General features: G+C 45.1%; 1 protein-coding gene across 4 annotated transcripts; it reads left to right on the top strand.

Annotated features, from left to right (window-relative positions):
* Window positions 1–416: 416 nt before the first annotated feature.
* Window positions 417–21,500, top strand: LRRC43 (leucine rich repeat containing 43). Of its 4 annotated transcripts, XR_014214700.1 has the most exons (13): window positions 417–559; window positions 1,649–1,927; window positions 2,842–2,952; window positions 3,466–3,605; window positions 5,292–5,530; window positions 6,472–6,656; window positions 8,971–9,088; window positions 12,002–12,141; window positions 12,905–13,102; window positions 15,305–15,490; window positions 16,803–16,893; window positions 20,235–21,160; window positions 21,251–21,500. XR_014214700.1 is itself a non-coding variant. In XM_082204141.1 (12 exons), exons 1-12 carry the CDS (start codon window positions 470–472, stop codon window positions 20,375–20,377), a joined length of 1,914 nt encoding a protein of 637 aa, XP_082060267.1. In that variant the 5' UTR covers window positions 417–469; the 3' UTR covers window positions 20,378–21,500. The 4 variants fall into 4 exon arrangements, 3 of the variants coding, with proteins under 3 accessions (XP_082060267.1, XP_082060266.1, XP_082060268.1); XM_082204141.1 differs by having other exon boundaries at window positions 6,472–6,650; window positions 20,235–21,500; XM_082204140.1 differs by having other exon boundaries at window positions 20,235–21,500.
* Window positions 21,501–26,125: the final 4,625 nt, after the last annotated feature.

Below are 26,125 nucleotides of genomic sequence, written 5' to 3'. Positions count from 1 at the left end.
CTCCAACCTGAGGAAATGCAGAGCCAACTTCCCTGCGCCGCACCGCTTCCCAACCCAGCGGTGAGAGCGCGCTGGACGCGGAGGAAACGGTGGAAGCGCGTGCACGGACTAATCTGGAAACTCCGGACTGCTTTGGAAAACCGAAGCAGATTCTCGAGAGGGCCTTGCGTGTATTTACATCCAAGGGAATTCCTACCCAGCCTGTCAGCAAAATTCCCAGGGCAGCTTTGCAACATTTAAACACCCAATAAAGCAACATTCCAAACGTGCGGCGCATCTTGCGCGCCCGGAGAAGTGCGCGAGGCACCCGTTGCTTGCAGCGTCTACAAAGAAGGGATTCCAGGCAAGGATCCCGCGCAGCGCAGCCCTCGGCGCCTCCACCCGGAAGCAACCCCCGGGAGCCTCGGCGTCGCGCGGCAAGCCAGCCCGTCGCCTGGCAACGGGGGACGCCGGAGAGGGATGCTCGGGCATGGCGGGTCCCGGCGCCGCCTCCGCCGCCTTCTGGGAGCACCTCCGCCGGCTGTGCCTGGACCAGTTTCCCTGCGGGATCGGAAGCTGGGTGAGCTGGAGGGAGGCGAGGAGGGCGACGGGAGATAGGGGGCTGGGGAAGGGGGAGCAAAGGGAGGGGATCCTCGTGCTCTCTGCCCCTCCCGCCCAGCAAACAGCTAGTTGCCCCATGGCACTTCCAGGCAGGTCTGGCCCAGGTGCGGGGCGCCAATGGCGGGCAGAGTGTATTGCGGAGGGAGCGGAAGGGAATGCAAATTTCAGTACAGTGGTACCTCGGGTTAAGTACTTAATTCGTTCCGGAGGTCCGTACTTAACCTGAAACTGTTCTTAACCTGAAACACCACTTTAGCTAATGGGGCTCCTGCTGCTGCTGTGCCGCCGGAGCATGATTTCTGTTCTCATCCTGAAGCAAAGTTCTTAACTTGAAGCACTATTTCTGGGTTAGTGGAGTGTGTAACCTGAAGCGTATGTAACATGAAGCGTATGTAACCCGCGTACCACTGTACAATGAATTACAATATAAGAAATAACATAAGCAATACACACACATAGATATAAAAGGTAAAGAACCCCTGACCATTAGGTTCAGTTGTGGCCGACTCTGGGATTGCGACGCTCATCTCGCTTTATTGGCCGAGGGAGCCGGCGTACAGCTTCCAGGTCATGTGGCCAGCATAACTAAGCCAATTCTGGCAAACCAGAGCAGCGCATGGAAACGCCGTTTACCTTCCCGCCGGAGCGGTACCTATTTATCTATTTGCACTTTGATGTGCTTTCGAACTGCTAGGTTGGCAGGAGCAGGGACCGAGCAACGGGAGCTCACCCCGTTGCGGGGATTCGAACCACCAACCTTCTGATCGGCAAGTCCTAGGCTCTGTGGTTTAACCCACAGCGCCACCCGCGTCCCTTGACATAGATACACACACACACAAAATTAAAAATCATGCTCAGTACAATTGCTACAGCAGGTGGGAAGATGTTTTAAGTGGTCTGCCAAGACCCTCCTCCGTTATCAGGTCGTCCGTCGGGAGCAATAGATGGGGAGCGGCTCCCGTAGAGTCTCAGCCTGTGGGCGTCTTGACTCCTTCTCTGCAGTGCCCCCAGCAGAAGCTTATGCGTATCTTCTTTCTGTCCTCCGCAGAATAAGTCCCGTTTCCCACCGAGGAAGGCCACAGTTTCCCCCAGATGGGCCTTGCCAAAGGCCATAGCTTCCCCTCGCGATGGGTTCCTGCCGCCAGAGGAGGAAAGTGTGGAATCGCTCACCGACTACCTGAGAAGCCTGGGCTCTCCGTGGGCCCTGCCTGCTGACTGCAGCCCTGAGGACCAGGAGCTGAGGGAGCTGGCTGTGCAGGCTCCAAGGGACATCCAGGACAGCTTAATCTTCTCCTACTTCAAATCGCTCAGGATTGTGAACAAAAATGTGGGTGGCCAAGACTCTTGGGTGGTTAAGACCACGGCGCAAGGATTAGGGAACCTCGGCTGCCCTCCCAGGTCAAGTGGGGCCCGCCAGCCCTCCCCATTTGACCTGTAAGGCCATTGTGGCCAAGCTAAGCCCTCTTACCTGTGGGGGCAGCACCAACAAAGCCTTGTGTCTGTCGCTTTGCAAGTGCCAACAGACAGCTGATGATGGAGGGAGTGGGGTTTCTTTTTTGCAGAGCTGTGCAGGTGTTGACAGACATCTCATTGTTGGCACTAACATAGGTCAATGTGTGGCCCTAAACAAGCCCCAGGGATCAGCTGATTTTCAGGGCTTGCATAGTTCTGTGTGGGTAGCACCCAGGCCATGTTGAGGGATGGCCTGTAGCCCAGGGAACAGCCTCGTGCTTATATTCCGCTCTGATGCCGATGCCTTGCTTGTGCCGCTTTGACTCAGAGCTTGAGTGCTCCCCTTCTGTGGATAGCTCAGTTGGTTAGAGCGTGGTGCTCACAACACCGAGGTCACAAGTTTGATCCCTGAATGGGACAGCTGTGTATGCCTTCATTGTAGGGGTTGGACTAGATGTTCCTCAGGGTCTCTTCCAACTATGATTCTATGATCCAAGTGCATCGACTGCTCCTTTCTGACTGCAGAGTGCTCAGGTGGGACGTAACTGCCTTCTGCATTTGAATTGCCATGGCACTGTGTTTTTGAGTGCAAGTTTTACGCAGTTCTGACAATTTTAAAACAAGAAATTGAGTGTGATTGTTGTTTGCTGGGCAGGGTTAATTCATTTTCTTAAGTCCCCTGGCTGCATTTACTGTGCTAGAGCTTTCCAATGGATCGCTTGTTTCCCGCTTGTGACCACCTTTGACTCCCTGAGCATGAGTGTTCTTGGTGTTTTACTCTCTTCCTAGGTGACTGAAATTGATGCTGATTTGTTAAAGTTCCCAAACCTGGAAGTACTAATCCTGAGTGCAAATCACATCAGCAAGATCAACTCCAGCAACCTCCCTCCAACCCTAAAGGTACCTGCAGGTGGGAGGGAAGGTAGATAAGGGTGGGAGACATGGGAGGAGTTAGTGGAATGGAAGATACATGGAGCTGAGAATGTCAGCTAGTCGGTGGGAGGACCGGCTGAGGGGTGGGCTGCTGAGCTTCCCACTGGAACACAGGATTGGCCCCTGTGAGAAACAGGCTGCTGGAATACATAGGCCTTTGGTCTTATCCAGCCACAGGGCTCTTTCTGGGTCAGAAAGAGTCAGATTGCATTTCTTGGTACAGAAAGTATTGATCGGATGTGTAGAGATCTTTCCTATTCTAATTAATTCAAGATGGTTCTGGAAGCTTCTCTGTGTGAAAGAAAGAAGCAGAAAGTTCGTGTTGTTTGGGTTTGTGCTTTCCCTGGAGGTAAAATTCCTATTCTTTCTCCTTCTATCTGAGGAGTCCCATTAAATGATTTGGATGTGTACCCAGCACTCTCGCCCTCTTTGTTACCCGACGGTTATTTCCTTCCTCTCCCTCTGCCCTCCACCTGGCAGGTCCTAGAACTTTGTGGCAACGAAGTGGATGGTCTGAAGGACCTGTGTGCCCACCCACCTCCTGAACTCCAGCACCTGGGCCTCGGCCACAACTGCCAGCTCGGTTCGTCCGAAGAACAGTATCTCACAGACACTTACTGGTAATGGGAAACTTTTAAGCAGGCAGGAAGAGGAATGGAGGAGAAAATTAGTTCAGTGCGCATTTGAAGCTAAAACAGTGGTTCTCAAACTTTTTTCTCTGGGTCTCGTTTTCAGGGGGAGGGGGGAGTTCATTCCACACCAATTTTTTCACAGATAATAAATACATTGGAAAACAAAAAGGAACAACTCCTAGCAGAGCTGGATTTAAAACACACAACATAACTATTTCATAAGAACATAAATCATTCCCAAAATATAATTGTAAACGTGTCTTCTCCAGCACTCTGTTCAAACAGTGATTCTGGATCACAGCTAGGATTATCCTCTGTATCACTTGATATTCTTGTTCTCATTTTGAAAATATATCTATCCATATTCTGCAAATAAAAAAATTTTTTTTTGATACTACACTACACTGAAATGTTTGAATGTTTCTTTGATTTTTCTTGACTCTTCTCACCACCCTTGCCATCCTCTCCTGTCACACTAGTGTGGCTCACCACACCCTTTGAGAACCACTGAGCTAAATCTATAAAAAATTGCTCTTTCTGAAACAATATGCAAACTAAAAGACAGCCATCCTTTGAAATTTGCACTTATCCAAATGTTGTGATGGACCAAATGTTTATAAAAATGTATATATTGGTTGAAAATGCATAAAAATGATGGTGTTAGTAGGAAAATACATACCAAAATCATTATTTTGGGGGAAATGGCTTGCAAAAATGTGTACATTAGTCAAAATTGCTTATAAAGATGTGTTTATTATGAAAAATGTAAACTAAAATGCTGGTTAATTTTATGAGGATCTTTTTAAAAGTTTTTTTTTTTGTCTGATTGCTGCAGTTTGTGGGAAACTGAATTTAGGATTGGAGAAATGAGAAACTGGAAGAACTGAAAGTGACAGGTCTTTCCATTCCTAGGCAGGACTATGTTAAGAGTGTGGGAAACACATTGATCCCCCACCCCATCTTCTGCCACTAAGTTCAGTCTCCCTTGAGCTGTAGATGGGGAAGGACCTTCATATTTTTGGTCACAATCAGGTGTGGCTGAGGAGGAGGGAGGAATTCGATTTAGTTCTCAGTTAAAAGTGAACTCACCTAATTCCCACGTTCTGAAACAAGACACCAAGGAAGACACAGCTACTCTTTGAAATTTGCACTTTTCGGATGCCGTTTCCCAACCAAGTAATGTTATTTTTATTAAATGCATAGACTAGTGTCAAGTGTAAAGGTAAAGGGACCCCTGACTGTTAGGTCCAGTCACAGACAACTCTGGGGTTGCGGGGCTCACCTCACTCTATAGGCCGAGGGAACCGGTGTACATGTGGCCAGCATGACTAAGCCGCTTCTGGCAAACCAGAGCAGTGCATGGAAACGCCGTTTACCTTCCCGCCGGAGCAGTATCTATTTATCTACTTGCACTTTGATGTGCTTTCAAACTGCTAGGTTTCAAACTGCTAAAATTGATGGGTTCGCCCGTTGCCAGGTGGGACACACAGAGAATGTGGGGCACTATGTTCATGTGTGCGCGCTTCCTTTAATCTCGAGGTGCCCAATGTGGTCCTCCCCAGATCCTGTAGGACTCCAACTCCCACCAGGCCCAGCCAGCAACATCCATGTCACCTGCTCCTTTTCCCATTAGCTCTCACCAAAGACCCATTCCCTCCCCTTATTTTTCTTTAGGCCGAAACTCGTCTCCCTCGACTTGAGCTACAACAATTTCACCAACTTGCTGAGCCTCCTCTTGAAGCTTTTGACGATGAAGAAACTGCGAGTTCTGGTGCTTCAGGGAAACCCACTCGCCCTGCTGCCTGGCTACAGGGGGTTTGTCATCGATAGCCTGCCAAAACTATGCACGCTTGACGATGTGATCATCACACCTGACGAGAGACACGACTTCTTAGAGCTGTCTAGCAATCCGGGTGAGGCTTCCTTAGCCAAAGAGCAGTCCATTTATGGAATTTCCACATCCCTGACAAGTGGCCAGGCAGGACTATCTTAGTTCCAGCAGCCAAAACATCCAATGTGTGATAGTCGGGGCAAGTAAAAGAACTGACTCATACTCAGAATGCCAAACCTAGCTTTGCAGTGCAGCTGGACACTTGAACCCAAGCCTGTGCATGTTTTTCTGGAGCCTCAATATTCAGTTTCTCCCCAGACCCTATAATATTGTGGCTCTTGGGTGACTCCTAGTGGTGTAGACTTTTAGGCCTCTTCTGAAATAGACTAGGATTCATGCTGAAGCAAAGCTAGAGGAAGTTAAAATGCTGTGCTTGGACAATACCCTCCATCATTTTTATCTTAGACTCCCCTTCCTCCCCCGCCGTGAGATCACAGAGTCTCAAAACGCACATTTTGGTGCAAAGCATTCAGGACTGCCACCTTGCGTGATATCATGGAGTCCAAAAATGTGGGTTTTGGGGCTCTGATATCGTGCGAGGTTGCAATCCTGTGTTTTGAGGTGCTGTGCCGGATTGCCTCTGTTGTAACCCCCAAACACCCGTGCGAATGCTAAACATTCTGTGACTACACAGATTGTTGGGTGAAAACATGGAAAGCCAGAGGAAATGGAATGGAATGGAGTGTCCTGGGAGAAGGTGTGGCTGAACCCTGAGCAGGAGCATTCTACACTGCAGCATTTTGTACCCACCCACAATTTAGTGCTCTCCTCTACCCCCAACCCCATGAGACCTTTGCACAGCTGAAACAGCGCACTTTCCTTTGCCCAGATGGCTTAACCAGCCCTGCTTTTCTAAGCGGTTTGGGGGCAGATGTTACATCCTGCCTGCGTGTGTCTGTCTATCCTGTGATTCTGCATTCAAACGGATGTTGCCGTTCGATGTTTCGTCTCCTGCTTTCGCAGAGCTCTTAAAGTGCTACACCAAAATGGTTGTGGTCATTGGCAAAGTCAGAGGCGTCCCTAATCCTGTTGGCCCAGAGGAACCGGAGACTGGACCCGAGGCTCCAATAATCACCTACAATTACTATGTGACATATGAATTTGCCAAAGATGAGAAAACTGAGGAGAAAGAAACAGACAAGGTAGACGTTCTTGAAATGGGGTTGTGTGTATGTCACTGATTAAACTGGTTTCAACAGTTCTGCGCTTTCTCCAGAGAGCCCTGGGAACTGTAGTTCTGCAAAGGGAGATAGGGAACTATTCATTATTATTATTAAAACAATTCTTAATTTAAAAAATTTACCCTTCAGCCAATGATCATAGGGTGCTTTACAATGTAAAAACACATAAATGCATAGCATGATAAAAAACATAAACAATACTCCCTAAGACATAAACACAGCTTAAAAGGCTATAGATTGTTTAATTAGCCAAAGGCCTGGCGCCTAAAGATATGAAATGAAGGCGCAAGCTACAGTTCCCAATGTGGAGGAAGCCATGACAGTTACTATAGTATACCTTTGGTAGTATGAACAAGCCTTACCCTATAGAGGCAGCTTAAGTCCTACACATGGGAGTATTTCCATAAGGGCACAACAGTCCAGTGAGGACTGAACCTTGCTTGCAGCTGTTGTGCAGAACCATCAACTGCAAAATGAGGTGGAATTTGGGATGGATGCATTTCAATAATGCAAAGGAGGGGGCAATTCCATCGTACAAGGAGGAGACACCACAGAAAATGATAATAATGCTTTTTGCCCTCTTTAAAGCTGAAAGGGATGCGGGTGGTGCTGTGGTCTAAACCACTGAGCCTCTTGGGCTTGCTGATTGGAAGGTTGGCGGTTCGAATCCCTGCGACGGGGTGAGCTCCCATTGCTCTTTCCCAGCTCCTGCCAACCTAGCAGTTTGAAAGCACATCAAAGTGCAAGTAGATAAATAGGTAGCGTTCCGGCAGGAAGGTAAATGGTGTTTCCGTGCGCTGCTCTGGTTTTGCCAGAAGCGGCTTAGTCTTGCTGGCCACATGACCTGGAAAAACTGTCTGCGGACAAACGCCGGCTCCCTCGGCCTGTAAAGCGAGATGAGCGCTGCAACCCCAGAGTTGTCTGCGACTGGACTTAACTGTCAGGGGTCCTTTACCTTTACCCTTTAAAGCTTAATGGCAAAGATAGCAGAATACAAGTGTCAGCTGCAATAAACATTGCAATGTTGATTTTTTATGTTCAGGATTCCACCAGCCAGACAAGCCCCTTTTCAGGATATTCCATTCTATTCCCCCTGCAGTAGTTGCCCACAACAAGCTTCCCATCAATAGTAGATGCTTCCCTTGTAGCACAGAAGCAGAGTCACTTGTAAATGCAGTTTTTCAGGGGGTCAGAGAAACTCTGATATACACCATTATGCAGTCTTTTCCAGGTTGATAATCTTTTGGGAGAACTCCAATTTTTAAACTAAAGAGAAGTTTCAAAGCTCCTAAATGTAGCAATTTTGCTTAGACAAAAATATTTTTTTTTGCTTATGAATATCTCTACCTTTTAATATTATGTATTCTTTATTCTGTAACTGGTTGGTGGGTGGTAAATAACTTGTTTTATTCAATAGTATACATTAGGACAGCCTTCCCCAACCTTCTGCTGTCCAGATCTTTCGGACTACAACTCCCATCAAGTGTGCCAGTTGAGGCTGATGGGATTTGTAGTAAAAAAAAAATCTGGAGGGGACCAGTTTGGGGAAGGCAGCTTCAGTGCCACCTATGCCTTCGTCCCCCCCCCCTTATTTTGTTCCATGGAATGCAGCTGTTCATAGAATCCTAGAGTTGGAAGAGACCACAAGGGCCATCGAGTCCAACCCCCTGCCAAGCAGGAAACACCATCAGAGCACTCCTGACATATGGTTATCAAGCCTCTGCTTAAAGACCTCCAAAAAAGGAGACTCCACCACACTCCTTGGCAGCAAATTCCACTGTCGAACAGCTCTTACTGTCAGGAAGTTCTTCCTAATGTTTAGGTGGAATCTTCTTTCTTGTAGTTTGGATCCATTGCTCCGTGTCCGCTTCTCTGGAGCAGCAGAAAACAACCTTTCTCCCTCCTCTATGTGACATCCTTTTATATATTTGAACATGGCTATCATATCACCCCTTAACCTCCTCTTCTCCAGGCTAAACATGCCCAGCTCCCTTAGCCGTTCCTCATAAGGCATCGTTTCCAGGCTTTTGACCATTTTGGTTGCCCTCCTCTGGACACGTTCCAGTTTGTCAGTGTCCTTCTTGAACTGTGGTGCCCAGAACTGGACACAGTACTCCAGGTGAGGTCTGACCAGAGCAGAATACAGTGGCACTATTACTTCGCTTGATCTAGATGCTATACTCCTATTGATGCAGCCCAGAATTTTTTGGTGTTCTTGGTGTCTGCATGTTTCCCAGCTATGAAATTTTCACGTGATTCTTCTTCTATATTATAATGGCAGAGTGTCTTAGCAGTATCAACTACATTGAATGTTGAAAACGCACAAGGAGGAGTGGAAGGAGGAGGAAACAATGAGCCCACACCTGTGGACTCTTCAATCAAATCTCCTACTGAGCCTGGTGAGTAGCTCCACAGGGCCTGACGGAGTAAATTGGACCACAAGTGAACTTGCATTCTGCATGCGTTACCAGCCCCACACAGATAACTCCAAGAATCCTAGCTGCAGGGAGTTCCTCATGTGCTTAGCTGAGCCTTCTAGATGAGCTTAGCCAAGCCTTTGGGCAAAGCTGAGGGCTTCTGCAAGCTTTAAAACTCATGCAGAAATTAACCAGGGTAATTATTAAATAGCTCAGCGAGACTGTAGTAGATTTGAGCTATCTAGCTGCTGATATTTAGCTATAGTTTCTTTTTTTTAATTTCTTTTTATTGAGTTTCACTTAAGTAACCAAAAGAAAAAAAACAAAACAACAGTTTCAGAAAAAATAAAAAATATCCATACATAACACAAAAATAACATCAATTTCCATTACAGTTCTTTGTCTTATTCCTTGAATCATTATATCTTTAAATATTTAAATCTTTCCTCTACACACCTATTGACCTCCTTCCCTCCCGATTTCAGGCTTCTTGATAAGAATTCTTTCCTTTTTCTGCAGCTAATAATTGTTAATGGTTTGCGCATCGTAAGGTTTATATCAAACCTGCTGTAGTTTTTAAGTTTCTATAGTTTCCTTACCATAAATTATTCCAATCGCTAATAAACTTTGTATTTTTTTGGTTTCTATTTTTTTGCGTCATTTTTGCTAGTTCAATATATTCAAATAGTTTTGTTTGCCAATCTCTGACTGTTGGGATATTTGGGCTTTTCCAATTTTGTGCAATTAATATTCTAGCCGCTACTGTCGAATATTGGAATAGTGTCTTATCTTCTTTTTTAATTTCGTCCCCAATCATTCCCAATAAGAAGGCCTCTGGTCTTTTAGGGAAAGTGTATTTAAACATTTTTTTTAACTCGTTATAAATCAGATCCCAAAATTTCTTCATTTCCTCGCAAGTCCACCACATATGGTAGAAATTGCCTTCTTTAATTTTACACTTCCAGCAGGCCTTATTTCCTGTTTTGTACATTTTTCCTAGTTTTGCTGGCGTGATGTACCACCTATACATCATCTTTTCCAAATTTTCTCTGAGTGTGACACATGCCGTGAATTTCATTCCACTACACCATAATTTCAACCACTTTTCATATTCTATATTGTATCCCAAGTCCATTGCCCATTTTGTCATTACCTACTTTATTTCTTCGTCTTTAGTGTCCCATTCCAATAATATTTCATACATTTTGGATAATAACTTGGTTTTGCCTTCAATTATTTCTATCTGAAATTTGGATTTTTTCTCACTTATCCCTGCCACTTATCTTCCATCCATATTGCATTTATTTGATGATACTGCAGCCAGCCTGTTAGCTTATCTTTCAACTCCTCATATGTTCTCAGTTTCCAGCCGCTTTCTGATCTTCATAAGTCAATCTTTCTCCTTCCATGTTTGCTTTTTTTTTTTTTTTGGTGTTAGGATGTCAATTGGTGGATATTTAGCTATAGTTTCTAAAGAATGCCTATTAAAATCCTTTGCTAGGCTTCTACTAGGAAGTTGCTTGGCTTCCTAGTTTCAGAAGTCATGACTGCAAAGTGGGGCATGACTCTTCAATGGCAGAAAGTTGTTACGCAGCCACCTTTGTTTCCAAGCTCTTTCCCAAAGTCTGTGGATGAGTAACGGGCAGCCTTTAAAATGTCACCAGGTTTAAATGCACCATAAATGCAACCACACATATGCCAGTCTCTTCAAATTAAGTCCAGGTTTTCTTCACCTGCTATGGAAAGGAGGGGGAAACCTGTGGCCCTATAGATGTTGATGGACTACATGTTCCATTATCCCTGATGGTTTGCCATACTGACTGGAGATGATGGGAGTTGGAGTCCAACCACACCTGGAGGACTGTGAGTTCCCTGTGCTAAGGGACAAGACAGACAAAGCACAAGTGCGGTCTCACTTCATGCCCCCACCTCTCCTTTTCTGTCAAATCTGTTATCGTTACACCTACAATAACTGCATTTAAATCAGTCATGGATAATGGACATTGTAGTCCAGGACATCTGGAGCGCACCAAGTTGTTGGAAGTTGGTTTAAATCAATAAAGCCTTTCTCTCTTTGCTTGGGCCCCTTCTTTGCAGGGAAACAGCAGAGAGATATTAATTCTGCTTAATGAAAACTTGGTGTGATTGCAAAGTATGCAGGCTGTTCTCTTTAACTGAACCACATCTTTGGCCCAGTTAAAGAGAATCATTGCTGTCCTTGATTTTCTGTTACCTGAAGGTGATTATCTCCAACCAAATTTGGGAATGATTATTGGCCTAGTAAGAAATCAGCTACCCACTTCTTAAATAGTGTTGCTACTGCTTTATCTCTCGGGACAGTGAGGGACCTGTTAGCAGAGCATGCTGGCTGATTATTAACAAAGGACATTCTTATCCTGAACTGTCACCTGATCTAGCACAAGAGTTTTGGCATTCCTGTTTAACAGGCTGAATTGCAACTCAGATGTTGAGGCAAGAAGGGATTGCTTTTAAATCTCCCTGTCTGGTTTGATGCAAAACCCCAGTCATGTTATAAGCAATGGGGCAGGGCAGGGCTGGGCCTCTGGGGTTCGAAGCCCAGGGCATTGCAAACCAGAGAGATTCTCTGTATTCTTCTCAGATGCTTTTGCCTGGCTGGAATGTGATAATGCCTTTTGCATGCCTGGATGAAGGGCTAGGGGGTACATTGGGCGGGTGTCTGCAAAAACCAGAAATTTGCATTGCTAGACTGTATGCTTCCATACAACAGTAAGGGAAGAATCCATTGCGCTACCTGTATTTTGCCCCTGGTATCTGCCCACCCCCCCCGGCCCCTCAAAGGTGGCGCATGAGGGAATGTGGCCCGACCTTTGAGGTGTCCTGTTCTGAAGAAAGCCCTTCGTTTCTCCCCCTTAGGAAATGTTTATTCCACCCCTCGAAAACCCTGGGCTGAGGTCATAGACTGTGACCACACGAAGGAGCATGTCACCAGAGATATGGTTGCTCTGAAGGCCTATCTTCTCGCCGGAACCACGGTGACAGTTGTGGAGGAAAAGGTTACGTATTCCAAGGCAGATTCTGTACAGATATAGATGCAAATATATATGCAAATATTCAAACTGTCTTTTATATTTACATGTTTAAATGGTTTTTGTTATGTGCTGAAGATCTCACCCTGGGCCAGCAGGGGGATACTGTAGATAGTTATGCAAATGAAGGATCGAAAGTGGCATTCAGTGATTGGATAGTTTGTATGCAAATGAAGGATCGGAAGTGATGTTCAGTGATTGGATAGTTTTAGAAAGTTGTTACAGTAACAAGGTACTGGAGCTCTATATAAGCAGGCTGACTGAGCCCTTCAGCTCAGTTCAGTTCTGGCCTCAGAATAAAGAAGAGCTGTTTGAAGAATCGCTGTGTCGTCTGATATGTTCGCCCACAACTTAACAGTTTCTGTATATGTAATTGTTTTCACATGTGTTATTATGTTGTTAATCACTTCATGATGCCCCATGGGAAGTGATTTTGACCTCTGCAGCTGCCTCAGCTTTTGTAGCTGGAGTCAGTCCAGACCCTGCCCTCCCAGGCCAGGGGAAAAAAAGCTTGCAGGGCAGGGAGCAAGTCTTTTAGGACTCATAGCCAAGATGGGAATATACTAAAAATCCATGTTAACACATCTGTTCTGGATTTTTGGCTTTTTAAATGTTAGCGGATGACATGAAATGTTACAATGACATGAAAACGCCCCTTTGCTTTTGTGTTTTGAAAGTTCACTAATAATCTGGCCTTTTGTTGCTCTAATAAACTCTCTTGCTTCACCAGGTTGTCTCCTGGCCTGTCGTTCTCACTCCAAATGAAAGCCCAACCAAAAAAGGCAAAGATAAAGGGAAGGCAGAGAAAGGGAAGGGAAAGGGGAAAGGGAAGGAGAAGGAGAAGGAGAAGGAGAAGGAGAAGAAGGCAGAGAAAGGGAAAAAGGACAAAGGCAAAGAGGAGAAGGGGAAAGCAAAGGATGCTGGAAAGGTAATGAGAGGTGAGAGTTGTGCCCGACTGTTGCTCCAGTCAAAAGTGTATGAAGCCAGACCGGGGGGCAGTTAAGCAATGCCTGAAACAGAAATGTCAGTTTGCAAAACATGCATAAAGCATTTTATGTATGTAAAGACAAAATTAGGGGGGGGGGATGGGGTTATTCTCAAAAGGTGTGGCAGGAGAGGATGGCAAGGGTGGCGGGAAGATTCAAGGACAACCCAGGAAACATTTTAACATTTCAGCGTGGTGCGGTGCAGTATCAAAATATTTTTGTTTTATTTGTAGAATATGTAGCTGCATTGTTTAATACTTTCTGGATGTTCCATGATCATACTGCAAAGTAGTTGTGTTCTGTGTTATATAAATCAAGCACTGCTAGGAGTTGTTTCTTTTTAATTTCCCAAAAATTGGTGTGGTGCGAGCAAACCTTTAATCTGAAAGTATGGCCCAGATAAAAAAAAGTTTGAGAACCACTGGGTTAAGCAACGCGGGAAGCTTTGCCTTCCCGTTATGTCAAAACAAGGGATAGTGGTTTGTTGCTCCTTAACAGGCCACGATTCATAAGCTGGCAATATACTCTGGCTTCAGGTTGGCTGGTGGTCATGGCAGCTTGTTTAGTAGAATGAAATCGTAGCCCCTGGTTTGGCTGTAATGTGCAAAGCCAGGGAGTCTGGCACAGTCCCCTGGGCTCCTTTGGGAGGAAGAGGGGTGGGGTATGACCTTAAATATAAATAATGGTCCTTGTTTGTTTATTGCACTCATGCAAAGTGTGTCCAAGCTCCTTGCTCCTCACAATAAGCCAAGGTAAGCCAGGAAGTCTGGCTTGGCCACTTTGTGAGGTAACAGAAAAAGATCTCACAAGGAAAACAATTAGCTGCCCACAGTCTTTATTTTTAGGACGCAAAAGCCTGCCCTTCAAAATTCTCTTCCTGTGTGGACTTGATAAACTCTCTCCCTTCCCATTTTTAAATGTCACTTGGACATGTTTCCAAAAGGTGACTCTGCTTTTACTGCTGTAGTCCAAAATATCCGGAAGGCTTTAGATTGGCGAAATCTGTTTTGCATTTGTTTGTAGGGCTAGCCTAAAGCATTTTGGATCCATTTTGGTGAGGCAGCAGATGGTGTCTCTCCCCCCCCCCCACCCCAGAGAGTTCCCAAAACTTGCCAAGTTATTTTGGCATCCAAGGCAGAAAACCCCAGAAGTGCCTCTTTCCTTCTCTGGCAGGTAAAACAAAAATAACAGTAATAAATTAAAAAAACTTTCTGCCTTTCGTGACAGCCATAATTAGCTTCCTTTGGTGCCTGTCTTACATTGCCCAACAGCGGAGCCAGTGCTGGTTTTGGATTTTCTGCTGTTCTCAATTGACGACAACAAAAGCAATAAGAAGTTACCGTGTTTTTATTTTTTTAAATGTATTTAGCAGTTTATGTTGCATTTGCAATAGAACTGCCAGGATAGCAGTGTTTAAAATATAATAAAATTTCCAAGATGGTGGTCTTGGAATTGCATGCCCTCTAACATTTCTCCAACAAAAATAGGGACATCCTATTCAATAATAATAATAATAATAATAATAATAATAATAATAATAATAATTATATCCCACTCATCTGACTGGGTTTCCCCAGCCACTCCAGGCATCTTCCAACATATATAATAACATAATAAAACATTAAACATTAAAGAAACTTTTCAATACTTCAGATGTCTTCTAAAGGTTGTATAGTTACTTACCTCCTTGGTTCTGGGATCACATAATTCCATACCCCCCAACATTTCTCTGATGAAAATAAGGATGTCCTAAGGGAAAGCGGGACATTCTGGGATCAAATCAGAAATCGGGACAACTTTTGTAAATCTGGGACTGTCCCTGGAAAATATGGACATCTCGAGGGTCTGGAATTAGGATTCAGTATCAGTGAATCACAAATAAACAAGGAATTAATTTATAAATATTTAAATAAATAAAAAGTTAGCTGACTGTAACTCCTCCTCTGACCCACAGCAATTTTTGTAGACTCTTTAAATTGACCTGCTTCAGTTTACAATGTACATTATTGTAACAGCTGCGTTGCGGTTGTGTTTATTGTTAGTGTTTGTTACTGTGGTTGTTAGCTGTATATTCTGAAAATCTTTGAATGAGATTATTAATAACCCAGAATGAATTTATCTGATATGCTGCCACATCCACATAGGGTGGGAAGAAAAAGAAATCTCCTTCTCCTGAGCTACGAAGTGACCCTCCCATCGTGAAGGTCCTGGGCTCAGGCCATGTCAACCTGGAAAGCCTTCTGGTGGGAGAGCCTCTCGTGGAGACCGTGTGCGACTTTGGCATTCTGATAACGGAGTCAACTAGTAAGCCCCCGTCTCCGAAAGAAAAGGTATTTGGCTACTGAATCTGTGTTAAATGCAGCCACCAGGTCAGAAAGGTTGCTTTCCTGAGAAAGCCCCCCGCGGGCAGAATTGGGCCTTGGTGCTCCTATTTATTTCACTTACACTGCCTGAAATAGGACAGAAATGGCTGTTAAGCCTATGCTTAGAGTCAGAATGGGAGGTTAGGTTGGCTCCCACCCCAACATAAATCCTGAAAAAAGCTTTCCCTGTCATCAACCAACATGGCCAAGGTGGTTGCAGTCCCATGATGGGGCCTGGATTCCAGTTGGAAGGGATCCAAATGGTCCACGTGCTCCAGATGTGCCTGGAGGGAGCTGCCACTCAGTCACCTCACCCAGGAAGACTACCTGCAATAAGGAAAGCAACGTGAAAAGCGAAACTGGAAAGTATAGGGGTAACATTTTCCTGGTGCAACGTCCTCTAGCCTCCCTGCAAACGAAGCAGGAAGAATGCTCGTTCAGCAGCCAACATCATCTAATCTCCCCACAGCCAAGTCAGGATAAAAGCAGCCAAAGAGGCTTGTAGTGATTGAGAGCTCAGGAGTCATGAGGCCTTTTGTGTGGCCCCTTTGTAGCACCCTGGGGGCATGAGGCCTACTGCATGGAGCAAGGGCTACCTGCTGACCTGTGTGGAATGTCATCCCATCTACCCACAAATATGGGGCAGCCCATCAGCTGGGCTTCTTGTGGGCAATGTTATGTGCATATTGCCTTGAGAATGGTGGTTTAGAACGGGGGTCAGCAAACTTTTTCAGCAGGGGGCCGGTCCACTGTCCCTCAGACCTTGTGGGGGGCCAGACTATTTTTTTTGGGGGAGGGGGAATGAACGAATTGCTATGTCCCACAAATAACCCAGAGATGCATTTTAAATAAAAGGGCACATTCTACTCATGTGAAAACATGTTGATTCCCTGACCGTCCACGGGCTGGATTGAAAAGGCGATTGGGCCGGATCCGGCCCTTAGTTTGCCTTCCCAGGGTTTAGAAGATGATTAATAAATGTAATAATGATAATGACCTCAGGTTGTGTCACAGAGTCTCAAAACGTGTAGGTCAGGCCTCCATCTGGCAGTACAGACTGTTCCTGGAAGAACTCTTAGTCTGTCACAACCTTGTACGGAAAAAAAAATACCCACTTTTTAAAATAACTAGGCTGATCAGACTGAAAGTACGGAAGTGTGGTTTGAAAGGTGTGGCTCCAAAGTATTTAATCGGTATGACATTTCTGACTGCCTTTTTTTTTTTTTTTGCACATGTGTGTTTCTAGCCTTCCTAAAAAGCACAAACTTCTTTTCTGTAGGATAGTAAAAAGGGTGCTAAAAAGGACAAAAAAGCCAAAGCTGCAGCTGCTGAGAGCGCAGCGTCAAAGAAGGCCACCACACCTGTCAAAGGTAATCCCAGGAGAGCCCCTTCATATTATGGTTATTTTGGGTGTCTTTGGGTGCTGGAGATCTGCATGAAGCCCGGGCAAACTGCAAAGTTAAAATCTTCACTAAGATGACAGTTATGCAAAACAATGGTGTTTTGCATACCTAACTGCCTGTAACCAGGGCTGTGTACCCACCATATATTTAAAGTACATTTGAAAGACATTTCCTTCCTTCTGGGAACGGTAGTTTGTTAAGGGTCACCAGGAACTGTAGCTCCGCTTGGGGTAAACTTCATTGCCCATAATTCTTTCAGGGAAAGAGTGTGCTTTGAATATTCTTTAAAGGTATAATGCGTACATAGCCTAGGGATGTAAGAAAACATCGTTTTCAATTCTGCCCCATACAGCACTGGTTCCAGTCCACTACCGTTTGTTTCCTGCCCAAAACTATTCCACTTGTCTCTCCATCTGCTGTGGTGAAATTGTATAGCTCACGTAATTAATTATGTAAATTACATTATTGCATTGTCATTACGCTATTCCACCCTATTAATTCCAGTGCAAAGGAAACACAATACGGATGGGGAGCAGGAAGCAACGTGCTCCTTGTGAACTGGAAGCCACAAGAATAGTGACCATTTGCACAATTGATTTGTGTTCCAGACATGAGGCGAATAAGCAAACATTGGAAGTGAATTTTGTTTAACAAAATTTCTATAATGCTTATAAAATTTCTAAGCACTTAGAAAACATAACAGCAAAACATTAAAATCATCAATAAAAGAACAGTATTTAAAACAAGACAATTAAAAGCAATAACAAGGTAAAAGATATGTATATCTCGAAAGGCATCCCTAAGCCAAAATATTTTAAGCAACACCAAAAAGGCCTGAGGGAGTTCCAAAGTGAGGCTGTTGCCACACCAAAATACTGTTTTCTTATTGAATTAGTAGCCTATGGCACTTTTAACAGTGCCACTTCCACACCGACCGAAGCAGTCAAGATGGGGTTAGGCAAGTAAATTTACGCTCCCATTTCCATTTCCATTGGAATTCTCTGGTATTTCTCCCTGTACCTGCACTTTTGCAAGCATTCTGCTTCTCTTATGGGGACCAGGAACTACTAGTTCTTTTTTAAAGGATAATGGAAAATCACCAAGAGGTCACGATTCTATGTCATTCTGTTAGACTATTTCGGAACAGAGGAAGCTGCCAAGTCAGAACCATTTGCCCATCTACCCCAGTATTGTCTACACTGACTGGCAGCAGCCCTTTCAGACAAGGAGTCTTTTCCAGCCCTCCCTGGAGAGGCCAGTGAGGACTGAACCTGTGACCTTTGGCTCACAAGGCAGGTGCTCTGCCACTGAGCTGTGGCCCTCCCTCCTTGTCAGAGTGGACTGGTATGACTGTCTTACGTGGAGGAAGTGATTTGACCTTTCCTGGAGATCTCAGGCCATAACAAGGAAGACTGGCTGCGAGAAAATCTATGAGGAGATTGTGCCCCTGTTGGCTAGACATGGGCAGATCCATTTTCCATTTGAATTGCACCCAGGATCAGTTGCAGTCCCCTTATGGTAGGACAGACTCTGCTGTCTGTTACATCACACACTAAAGGCCTCTGCACTTTCCCTGGGCTTGAGGTCCAGGAACTCAATGGGACTTTGTTCTGTGTTGGATTGTGCTGTAAGTGCACATTTTAGCCCTTCATTTAAACACTTGTAAGGAGCTGAGCGCACCACCCGATTTGTTCCAACTACAGGAAATTCCTGTCATTGTCTTCCAACTGGTGTCAAATATTGAGTTACTAGCCCATATAAGTAAACTTAATATATAAGGTGGTGCTTGTTGCTTCCAGTTTTCCATGATGCGGATTATGATGTTTACCTGGGAGGCAGGTAATTCCTTTCAGCATCATGTGGAGAGTTGTTAAGCCAGAGTAGAGTTGACTTTGTGATAAACACTCTGACTTACCCATTTGTCAGGGTGCCTGGGTAGGATAAATGAAGAGGAAATATGTTTTCATATAGAGGCATTTCCTTGAATGGTTTGTGAAAGGCAGACAATTTGTTTGCAGATGTTTGGGTGGGGGGGAAAGAATTATGACTGCTGAACTTGAAAATGTTGTTTTCATAAAGTCACGTGGCAGGGAAGCGTGGTATCAATTCATGCATGAGGGATTCTGCCTACATGCACCCCAAACAGCAACAAAATATTTTGGCAGCAAAAAATAAACCTGGAAGATGAAGAAATAGCTGCAGGTGTGTTTCACTTCAGCTCCACCAGAGGCAGTTTACCGATACTGTATGATTTTGTGGTCAAAGTCTTCGACAGCCTGGTGTCTTCTACCTGTTATGGACTACAGCTCAGCCCAGCACCTCTGTGCTGGCTGGAGCAGATGGGAGTTGTGCTGCAAAAGAGCTGGAGAACACCCAGTGGGAGAAGGCTGGTTCCAACAGTAAGCAGGGGCTGTATGTGGCAACGACCATGTTAATGTAAACATATGAAATGGCATTGAAAGTTATAGATGAATCAAAACTTTAACGATTGGGCGTGGTTTAGCTCAGGGGATAAAGCTCCCAGAAGCCTGTCTCTGGGATCTTTAATGACTCCCAGTGTCAATTCCAAACAATCTGATAACCTGCATCTTCTCTTTTTCCTTCAGCTCAAAACCTCTTGGAGTTATGAATTTAAAAATTACTGAATGGGTAGTCCCTCCTTGGGTACATAGGAAGTTGGCTCATGCCCATTGGCCCAACTAGCTCAGGACACTGACTGGAGACAGGGTTGCTCTCAGACCTGCAGGCTGCAAAACATCTGCTCTACCACTGACCAACATCCTTTCCCATTACCCCCCATCAGTTCAGCCCCTTAGAGGTACAGTGGTGCCCCGCAAGACGAATGCCTCGCAAGACGGAAAACCCGCTAGACGAAAGGGTTTTCCGTTTTTGAGCTGCTTCGCAAGACGATTTCCCCTATGGACTTGCTTTGCAAGACGAAAACGTCTTGCGAGTGTTCCGATTTTTTTTTGCTTTCCCCCCCTTTTTCTAAGCCGCTAAGCCGCTAATAGCCTTTTAGCCGCTAATCCGCTAAGCCTTTAATAGCCGCTAAACCGCTAGTAGCGCTAATCTGCTAATAGGGTTGCTTCGCAAGACGAAAAAACCGCTAGACGAAGAGACTCGTGGAACGGATTAATTTCGTCTTGCGAGGCACCACTGTATGAATAATAGTTGGTTAAAAACAAACCCTGAAAGGCTACATGGGTTGAGGGAAAAGGTCCTTCAGGGGGTCAGTTTTAAGTACACCCACCCAATGGGTAGGAGGCTTAAAAGAAGCAACAGTACATATTTCTCCCTTCTTTTTCCAGGAAAGGGAAAAAAGAAGGACTCTCCAGACGGGGCAGATATTCTTCAGAGCCAGCCAGTACCGCTGACGGTGGAATTCCAAATGCAACATGTGAAATGGAATTCAGCTTCACAAATCCTTTTACATTACAACATGTCAGAGTAATTGTTTTGTGGGGAGCACAGATTGTGCTTTTTAAAAAGCTTCAGGGGTGAGGGATGTGGATTCTCAAGAGCTATGTCTACCTGCTGTGGGAAGCTGAGGTTGTAAGGGCAGGCAGTCGCAGCAAAGGTTATGCCGGGGCAGGGGTGCCTTTATATCACACATCTGTATCTTTGGCCTGACCTCAGAAGTTTGACCATTCGGCTCATCCTGGACGCAGGAAGCATCACTTTCCTGTGGAACACTGAAGACCTGGTGCATTTGGGTGGGGGGCAGCGCGGCAGAATTGATTTATTTGCAAATGTTCTGAGGTCCAGATGCAGAACTGTCCAAAGGCAGAGTCGGCACAGGTTCCCCCTCCCTCCGAAAGGTTCTGAATAGACAAGAGTCCCCCACCCATAAGCCTTTCTGCTTCCAAAATCCAAGATCAGCATTAGTGGCCAAATCCTGCCCACCCCCTTTCCCCAAAATAAGAGACAATATATTTGACGGGACCATTGGCTTAAAGAGAATGTACCAACAGTATGTCGTCTGTCTTTGATTTTCAGTTTAGCCTCTAAACTTTTGTAAGAATCAAGGGAATAAAATCTTTAACCATCTATCAGCAGCCAATATATGCTCCTGTCTTACTGTGTGGAAAGTTTAAAACCTGCAAATATGGACACCCGAAAGCCTACGTAAATGCATGTGTGCTCTCTGTTCTTTATTTGTGCCTGATAATTGACACTCCAAAGCCTGCAAAAGCTTTACTCAACAACAGCGCAACAATTTTGTCTTCAGCATCTAGTACTATACATTTCCCACACCCACAAATTGCATCATTGTGACTTTTGGGACTACTCTGGACATGCCATCTGGGTAGCAAGTTTAATAGAGGATCTTTGGTTTGGTGAACTATGTTCTATTCACCAACCTGGATTATTAGTTCCATTTATCGCAAAGCAAGTTTTTTAGACCTCATGGTTTCAGAGACGCTCAGAAGAAAACTGAATAGCACTTGTGATAGTTGAGATAGAGCTTCTGTTTACTTACCTCTCCTACTGCACCCTGCCTTATGTATTCTGCAGTTTGTGAAAGGTCTCAACAGCCCACCTGGGGTTTATAATAAATGTTAACTAGGAATGTTTATGTGATTCGCATTGTTTATTTTGCAACAGAAAATCTACGCTTCCCTTGAATTTTATTTATATTGGTCTACAGACTGGCCAGTACTCTTTGGCTTTTGCTCTCCACTTCCAAAATCAAACACAGCCCCTATACTGTAGGGCAGCTTTTGTCAAGCTGGTGCCCTCCAGAGTTTTGTACTACAACTCCCATCAATCCCCACAGCTGTAGGGAGTTACCTCTGCACCCGCATCTCTCTCAACCATTTCCCTTTCAGCCTCCCGCATCAAGATGATTGGCAGAAGGGTGCAATATGATTATCTTTCTCTCCCTTCCCCCTAAGACAACTTTGCATTTGGGGAAGAGCCCCAGAGCATTTGGGAGAAGGAATGCACTGTACTTCCAAATTTTTATGCTGTGTGATGTTACATTTACGTTGTGTGATTCTAGAAGAATGTCTTGCTTTGTGGGAAGTGCCCATTGGGAAGAAGGCCTTGGCTATAGGCAATAAGCTGAACTGACGAGGACCCCCCGCCCCAACCCTGAGGCTGCTGCAGCCAGAGCGCCACGTGGGCAGACTCTGTTGTTGCTGTGGTGATCCTGGCCTGGAGGCATCCCCGAAAGTGCCTATTGCGCTTCCCCAAGGGGGTCCGCGAAGGGCCCACTTTCCTGGGGAAAGGGGTTGCAGGGCAAGCCAAGAGTCTTTCCCGATGTGGACCTGTTGGATTTCTGCCTACCAGCCGATTTCTTTTGTTACTTGTGGTGCTGCCTGGCTGCCCTCCATTCTCAGCCTTTCCCAGACGGACGGTTGCTTCCGCTCTCGGAAGGAGCTGCACTTCCTTCAGTGGGCGGCAGAGGACTGCCCCCACACCTGCTTTGTGTAGAAGGGTGACAATGACATATTTGTGAACACGTGCAACATTGTAGAGTTCCTTGAGCCTCTGGACCTTGACAAAGATCTTTTTGCTGGGGATGTCATCAGCAAAGCCCGGCCAATCAGGGGCACCAACACTAAGAATTTTATCCCAGTCAATGTATCTGTCATCCTTCTATCCACACATTGCTGGTGGCGGGGGCTTTGTCATGTCAAGGCTGATGGTGCAGCAGCTGCAGGTGACTGCAGGACACTGAGCTGTCCCCAACAGATGATGTCTTTGTTGGAATGTGCTTGGCCAAAATGGGGATCATCTTGATGCACCACCCAGGCTTTAAGACCTTTGAAATCCAGGCCCTTTGATCCTTGCCTGTACAAAGAACTGATGATTATACACAAATTGAACCCGACGGAGCTGTGGGTCGTGTGGACGTTGCTGAAACATGACAACCTCTGATGTGCCATTTCAGAAAGTATAGGATAGATTAAAATTATCAGATTGAGACTCTGGTATATATATACCTGGTACCTTTGAAGATGCAGACATTTATTTCTTTATTTAATATACATCCAGTCCACCCTCACGGTGCAATACAAGCAAAATAATCCAAATAAAACAATACAGACAAACTACTTCCGGGTATGAGCAAACTGAACGAGCAGCTAAAAAAGCAATAGCAACAGTTAGAAGAGAGCTTTGTACAGTGAATACAAACTGGGTGCTGTTGCACTTAACTGGGTGTCCATTTCAAATTTCGCTTAAAGTATCTACCGAGGATTTACTAATTCACTGCAGGGGCCGCTCGGCGGAGCGAAGTGAGGGAAGCGGGTTCCTTCCCACAGATACTTGAAGAAAGCGAAGCAGCTCCGCATCCACCGGCCACTCAAGGCCGCCGCCATCTTGGTTCGGTCACGGCGCAGCGGAAACACGTCATCGCCTGCGCCACGGCTAATACCATAGAGCTGATTTCGTGAGGGGGGAATGTAGCCTTCCGCGCCCCTTTTCTTCTGCGAGAGTCCCGGCCTTGACGTTTCGCGCCGTCGCCTTCCTCAGAGATTGATTCCCCCCCGGCTGCGTCTATTAGGGATTTACACAGCTAGAAGGACAACAAAAATCCTCATGATTGGGAAGCTTCCGCCTCCTCTCTATCGTCACTTCCGCTCTGGAACGGAACTGTTCTCGCGGGGTGGGAAGGAGAAGGTGCGCACTCTAGAGTCGCGAAAGTGAAGAGTGGCGCTCCTCTGTGCACACGGCGAGCTTGCTCCCCGCCCGCCGCCAGAGGCCACGTGCCTCCGAGTCCCCGGCGCTGGAAATCATGAGCGAGATGGAATTGGCGTCCGCGAGAACAGAGCGCCCTCTGTCCTATATATTATATAGAGCACGTCTAGTATATCATTATTATATATTACATATTACATATTATATATTAGTACGCATATATTAGTATATAATGTATATATTATATATTCGTGACAATAATTTGAAGGTATTTTTTCTGCCAGTTGGAGTGTGTTTTTCCCTGGCTTGGAGTTTTGATTTATTTCGCAACACGGCCAGCCTGGCTTTCTCTTGTTTCCCCGGGGGGGGGGGGTGGGGGCCCTGGGGGTGGGCGAGTGGGGGGTACAGGCACTGGGGGTAATCATGGTGGTGGTGGTGGCAGAGGTAAAATAAGGGGAGGGGGAGGTCACCCCAATAGACAGTGAAAGGCGATCAGAAAGAAACGGGGGATATACAGTTAGAAGAAGAAGAAGAAGGGGTTTGCCCCCAACAACCCCGAGGGAAAAAAACTAAATAAGGATATAGCTCCTTGGAGAAAACCCTCTTGGGACGGGGCTCCTCCATGGGCGCCCCCATTTTCATCCTCCTTTGCGCTCACACATCAAAGCAAACCCCTCAAATATATATTTTTTACAATAGAAGAGAAGGACTGAACTGAACTAAGCAAAACAAAACAAGGCAGCACGAATTGCAGAACGGTTGAATTTGGACAGGGGGTGGGGTGGGGGTTCAGTCTGTGGCAGCAGCCTCCCTGGACCCGGGTTTGACAGACCTCTTCGTCTGTCTCCTTGTTTGTTCCAGGAGTTGGGGTGGACTTTCTATCCCTTCAGGCATCCGGTTTTGGGGCTCCCTGGTGCGATACCACACCCCTGGGTCCTGTTCGATGGTGGGTGGCCTGGAGAGCACTTGATATTGCTCCCCCCAAGCCTGCCATCTCCCCCAACTCTTATGATTTCATGAATGTATGGAGGGCCAAAGTTTCCTGACCCCTGGAAGGTTATTCCAGTGGTTCTCAAAGGGTGTGGCAGGAACAGGGATTTTCTTTTCTTTTTTTAAAAAATGATATTTATTAATGTTTCACAAACAATAAAAACAAATTCCAACATTTAAATTACAAAAGCAAAACAGATAAAAGATACACAATAGAAAAACAGTTGATAGAAGAAAGAATAAAGAATATAAACAAAGAGAAAAGCCAAAAATCAAAACTAAAAATAAATTAATATTTTCAAATCTTATATTTTCTTCACTAGTTTCTTGACCTCCTCACACCTCCCATTTTGTATTCCAGTTCAAATATTAAATTCAGCAAATCCTTATCCTCTAGCATTCATCCTTACTCCATATAATAACCTATTATTATAACTATCTATTTACATTTTCTTAAGCACCTCTTTACCAGTACCACTTATTTTCAATCAAATGTCATTTCAACATTCCTTAATTTTACAGTGCTTCTGCAGGTAATCTTTAAACTTCTTCCAATCTTCCTCCACTGACTCTTCAAATATATAAAAGGATGTCACATAGAGGAGGGAGAAAGGTTGTTTTCTGCTGCTCCAGAGAAGCGGACACGGAGCAATGGATCCAAACTACAAGAAAGAAGATTCGACCTAAACATTAGGAAGAACTTCCTGACAGTAAGAGCTGTTCGACAGTGGAATTTGCTGCCAAGGAGTGTGGTGGAGTCTCCTACTTTGGAGGTCTTTAAGCAGAGGCTTGACAACCATATGTCAGGAGTGCTCTGATGGTGTTTCCTGCTTGGCAGGGGGTTGGACTCGATGGCCCTTGTGGTCTCTTCCAACTCTATGATTCTATGATTCTATGATTCTCCCTGGTCACAGATTCTGCCAGTCATCTCTGCCAGTTCCATGTAGTCCATGACCTTCATCTGCCATTCTTCCAGTGTGGGTAGCTCCTGTGTCTTCCAATATTTTGCGATGAGTAATCTTGCTGCCAGGGATTTTCAGCTCCTGACAGATGTGAAAGATCAGAAAATCCAAAGGCTTATTTGTGTTGATGAGGAGATGAGAGTTTGTCTGACTTAAATTAGACCTAAAACTAAGGAGATTACCTGGCAAAAGCAAGCTCTCGCCTCTCATTGAGGTTGTATGCAGACTTAAGGTACATATGTAAGAGGCTCGTTTATAATTATATTTTGGGAATGACTTGTGTTCTTACGCCGCTGCATTGTTTTTTACTTTCTGGATGTCCCATGATCATATTACAAAGTAGTTGTGTTCTATGTTATAAATCAAGCACTGCTAGGAGTTGCTTCTTTTTGTGTTCCAATGTATTCTTATCAATAAAAAATTCAGTGTGGCCTGAGCAAATATTTATTCTGAAAGTGTGGTTCAGAGAAAAAGGTTTGAGAACCACTAGGTTATTCTGTAAACATAATAAGTTAAAAGGAGAGTGACTTGAATCCCTGAACCCCCCTACAACTCTTCTAGTTTTCTGTGTTCTTGTAAACATTTTAAAAATTGATTTTATA

The sequence above is a fragment of the Podarcis vaucheri genome (genome assembly GCF_965113315.1).
Source record: "Podarcis vaucheri genome assembly, chromosome: 16".
Classification (NCBI taxonomy): Eukaryota; Metazoa; Chordata; class Lepidosauria; order Squamata; family Lacertidae; genus Podarcis; species Podarcis vaucheri.
The sequence above is the reverse complement of the archived record's forward strand: the minus strand, read 5'-3'. Positions and strand labels throughout refer to the sequence as shown.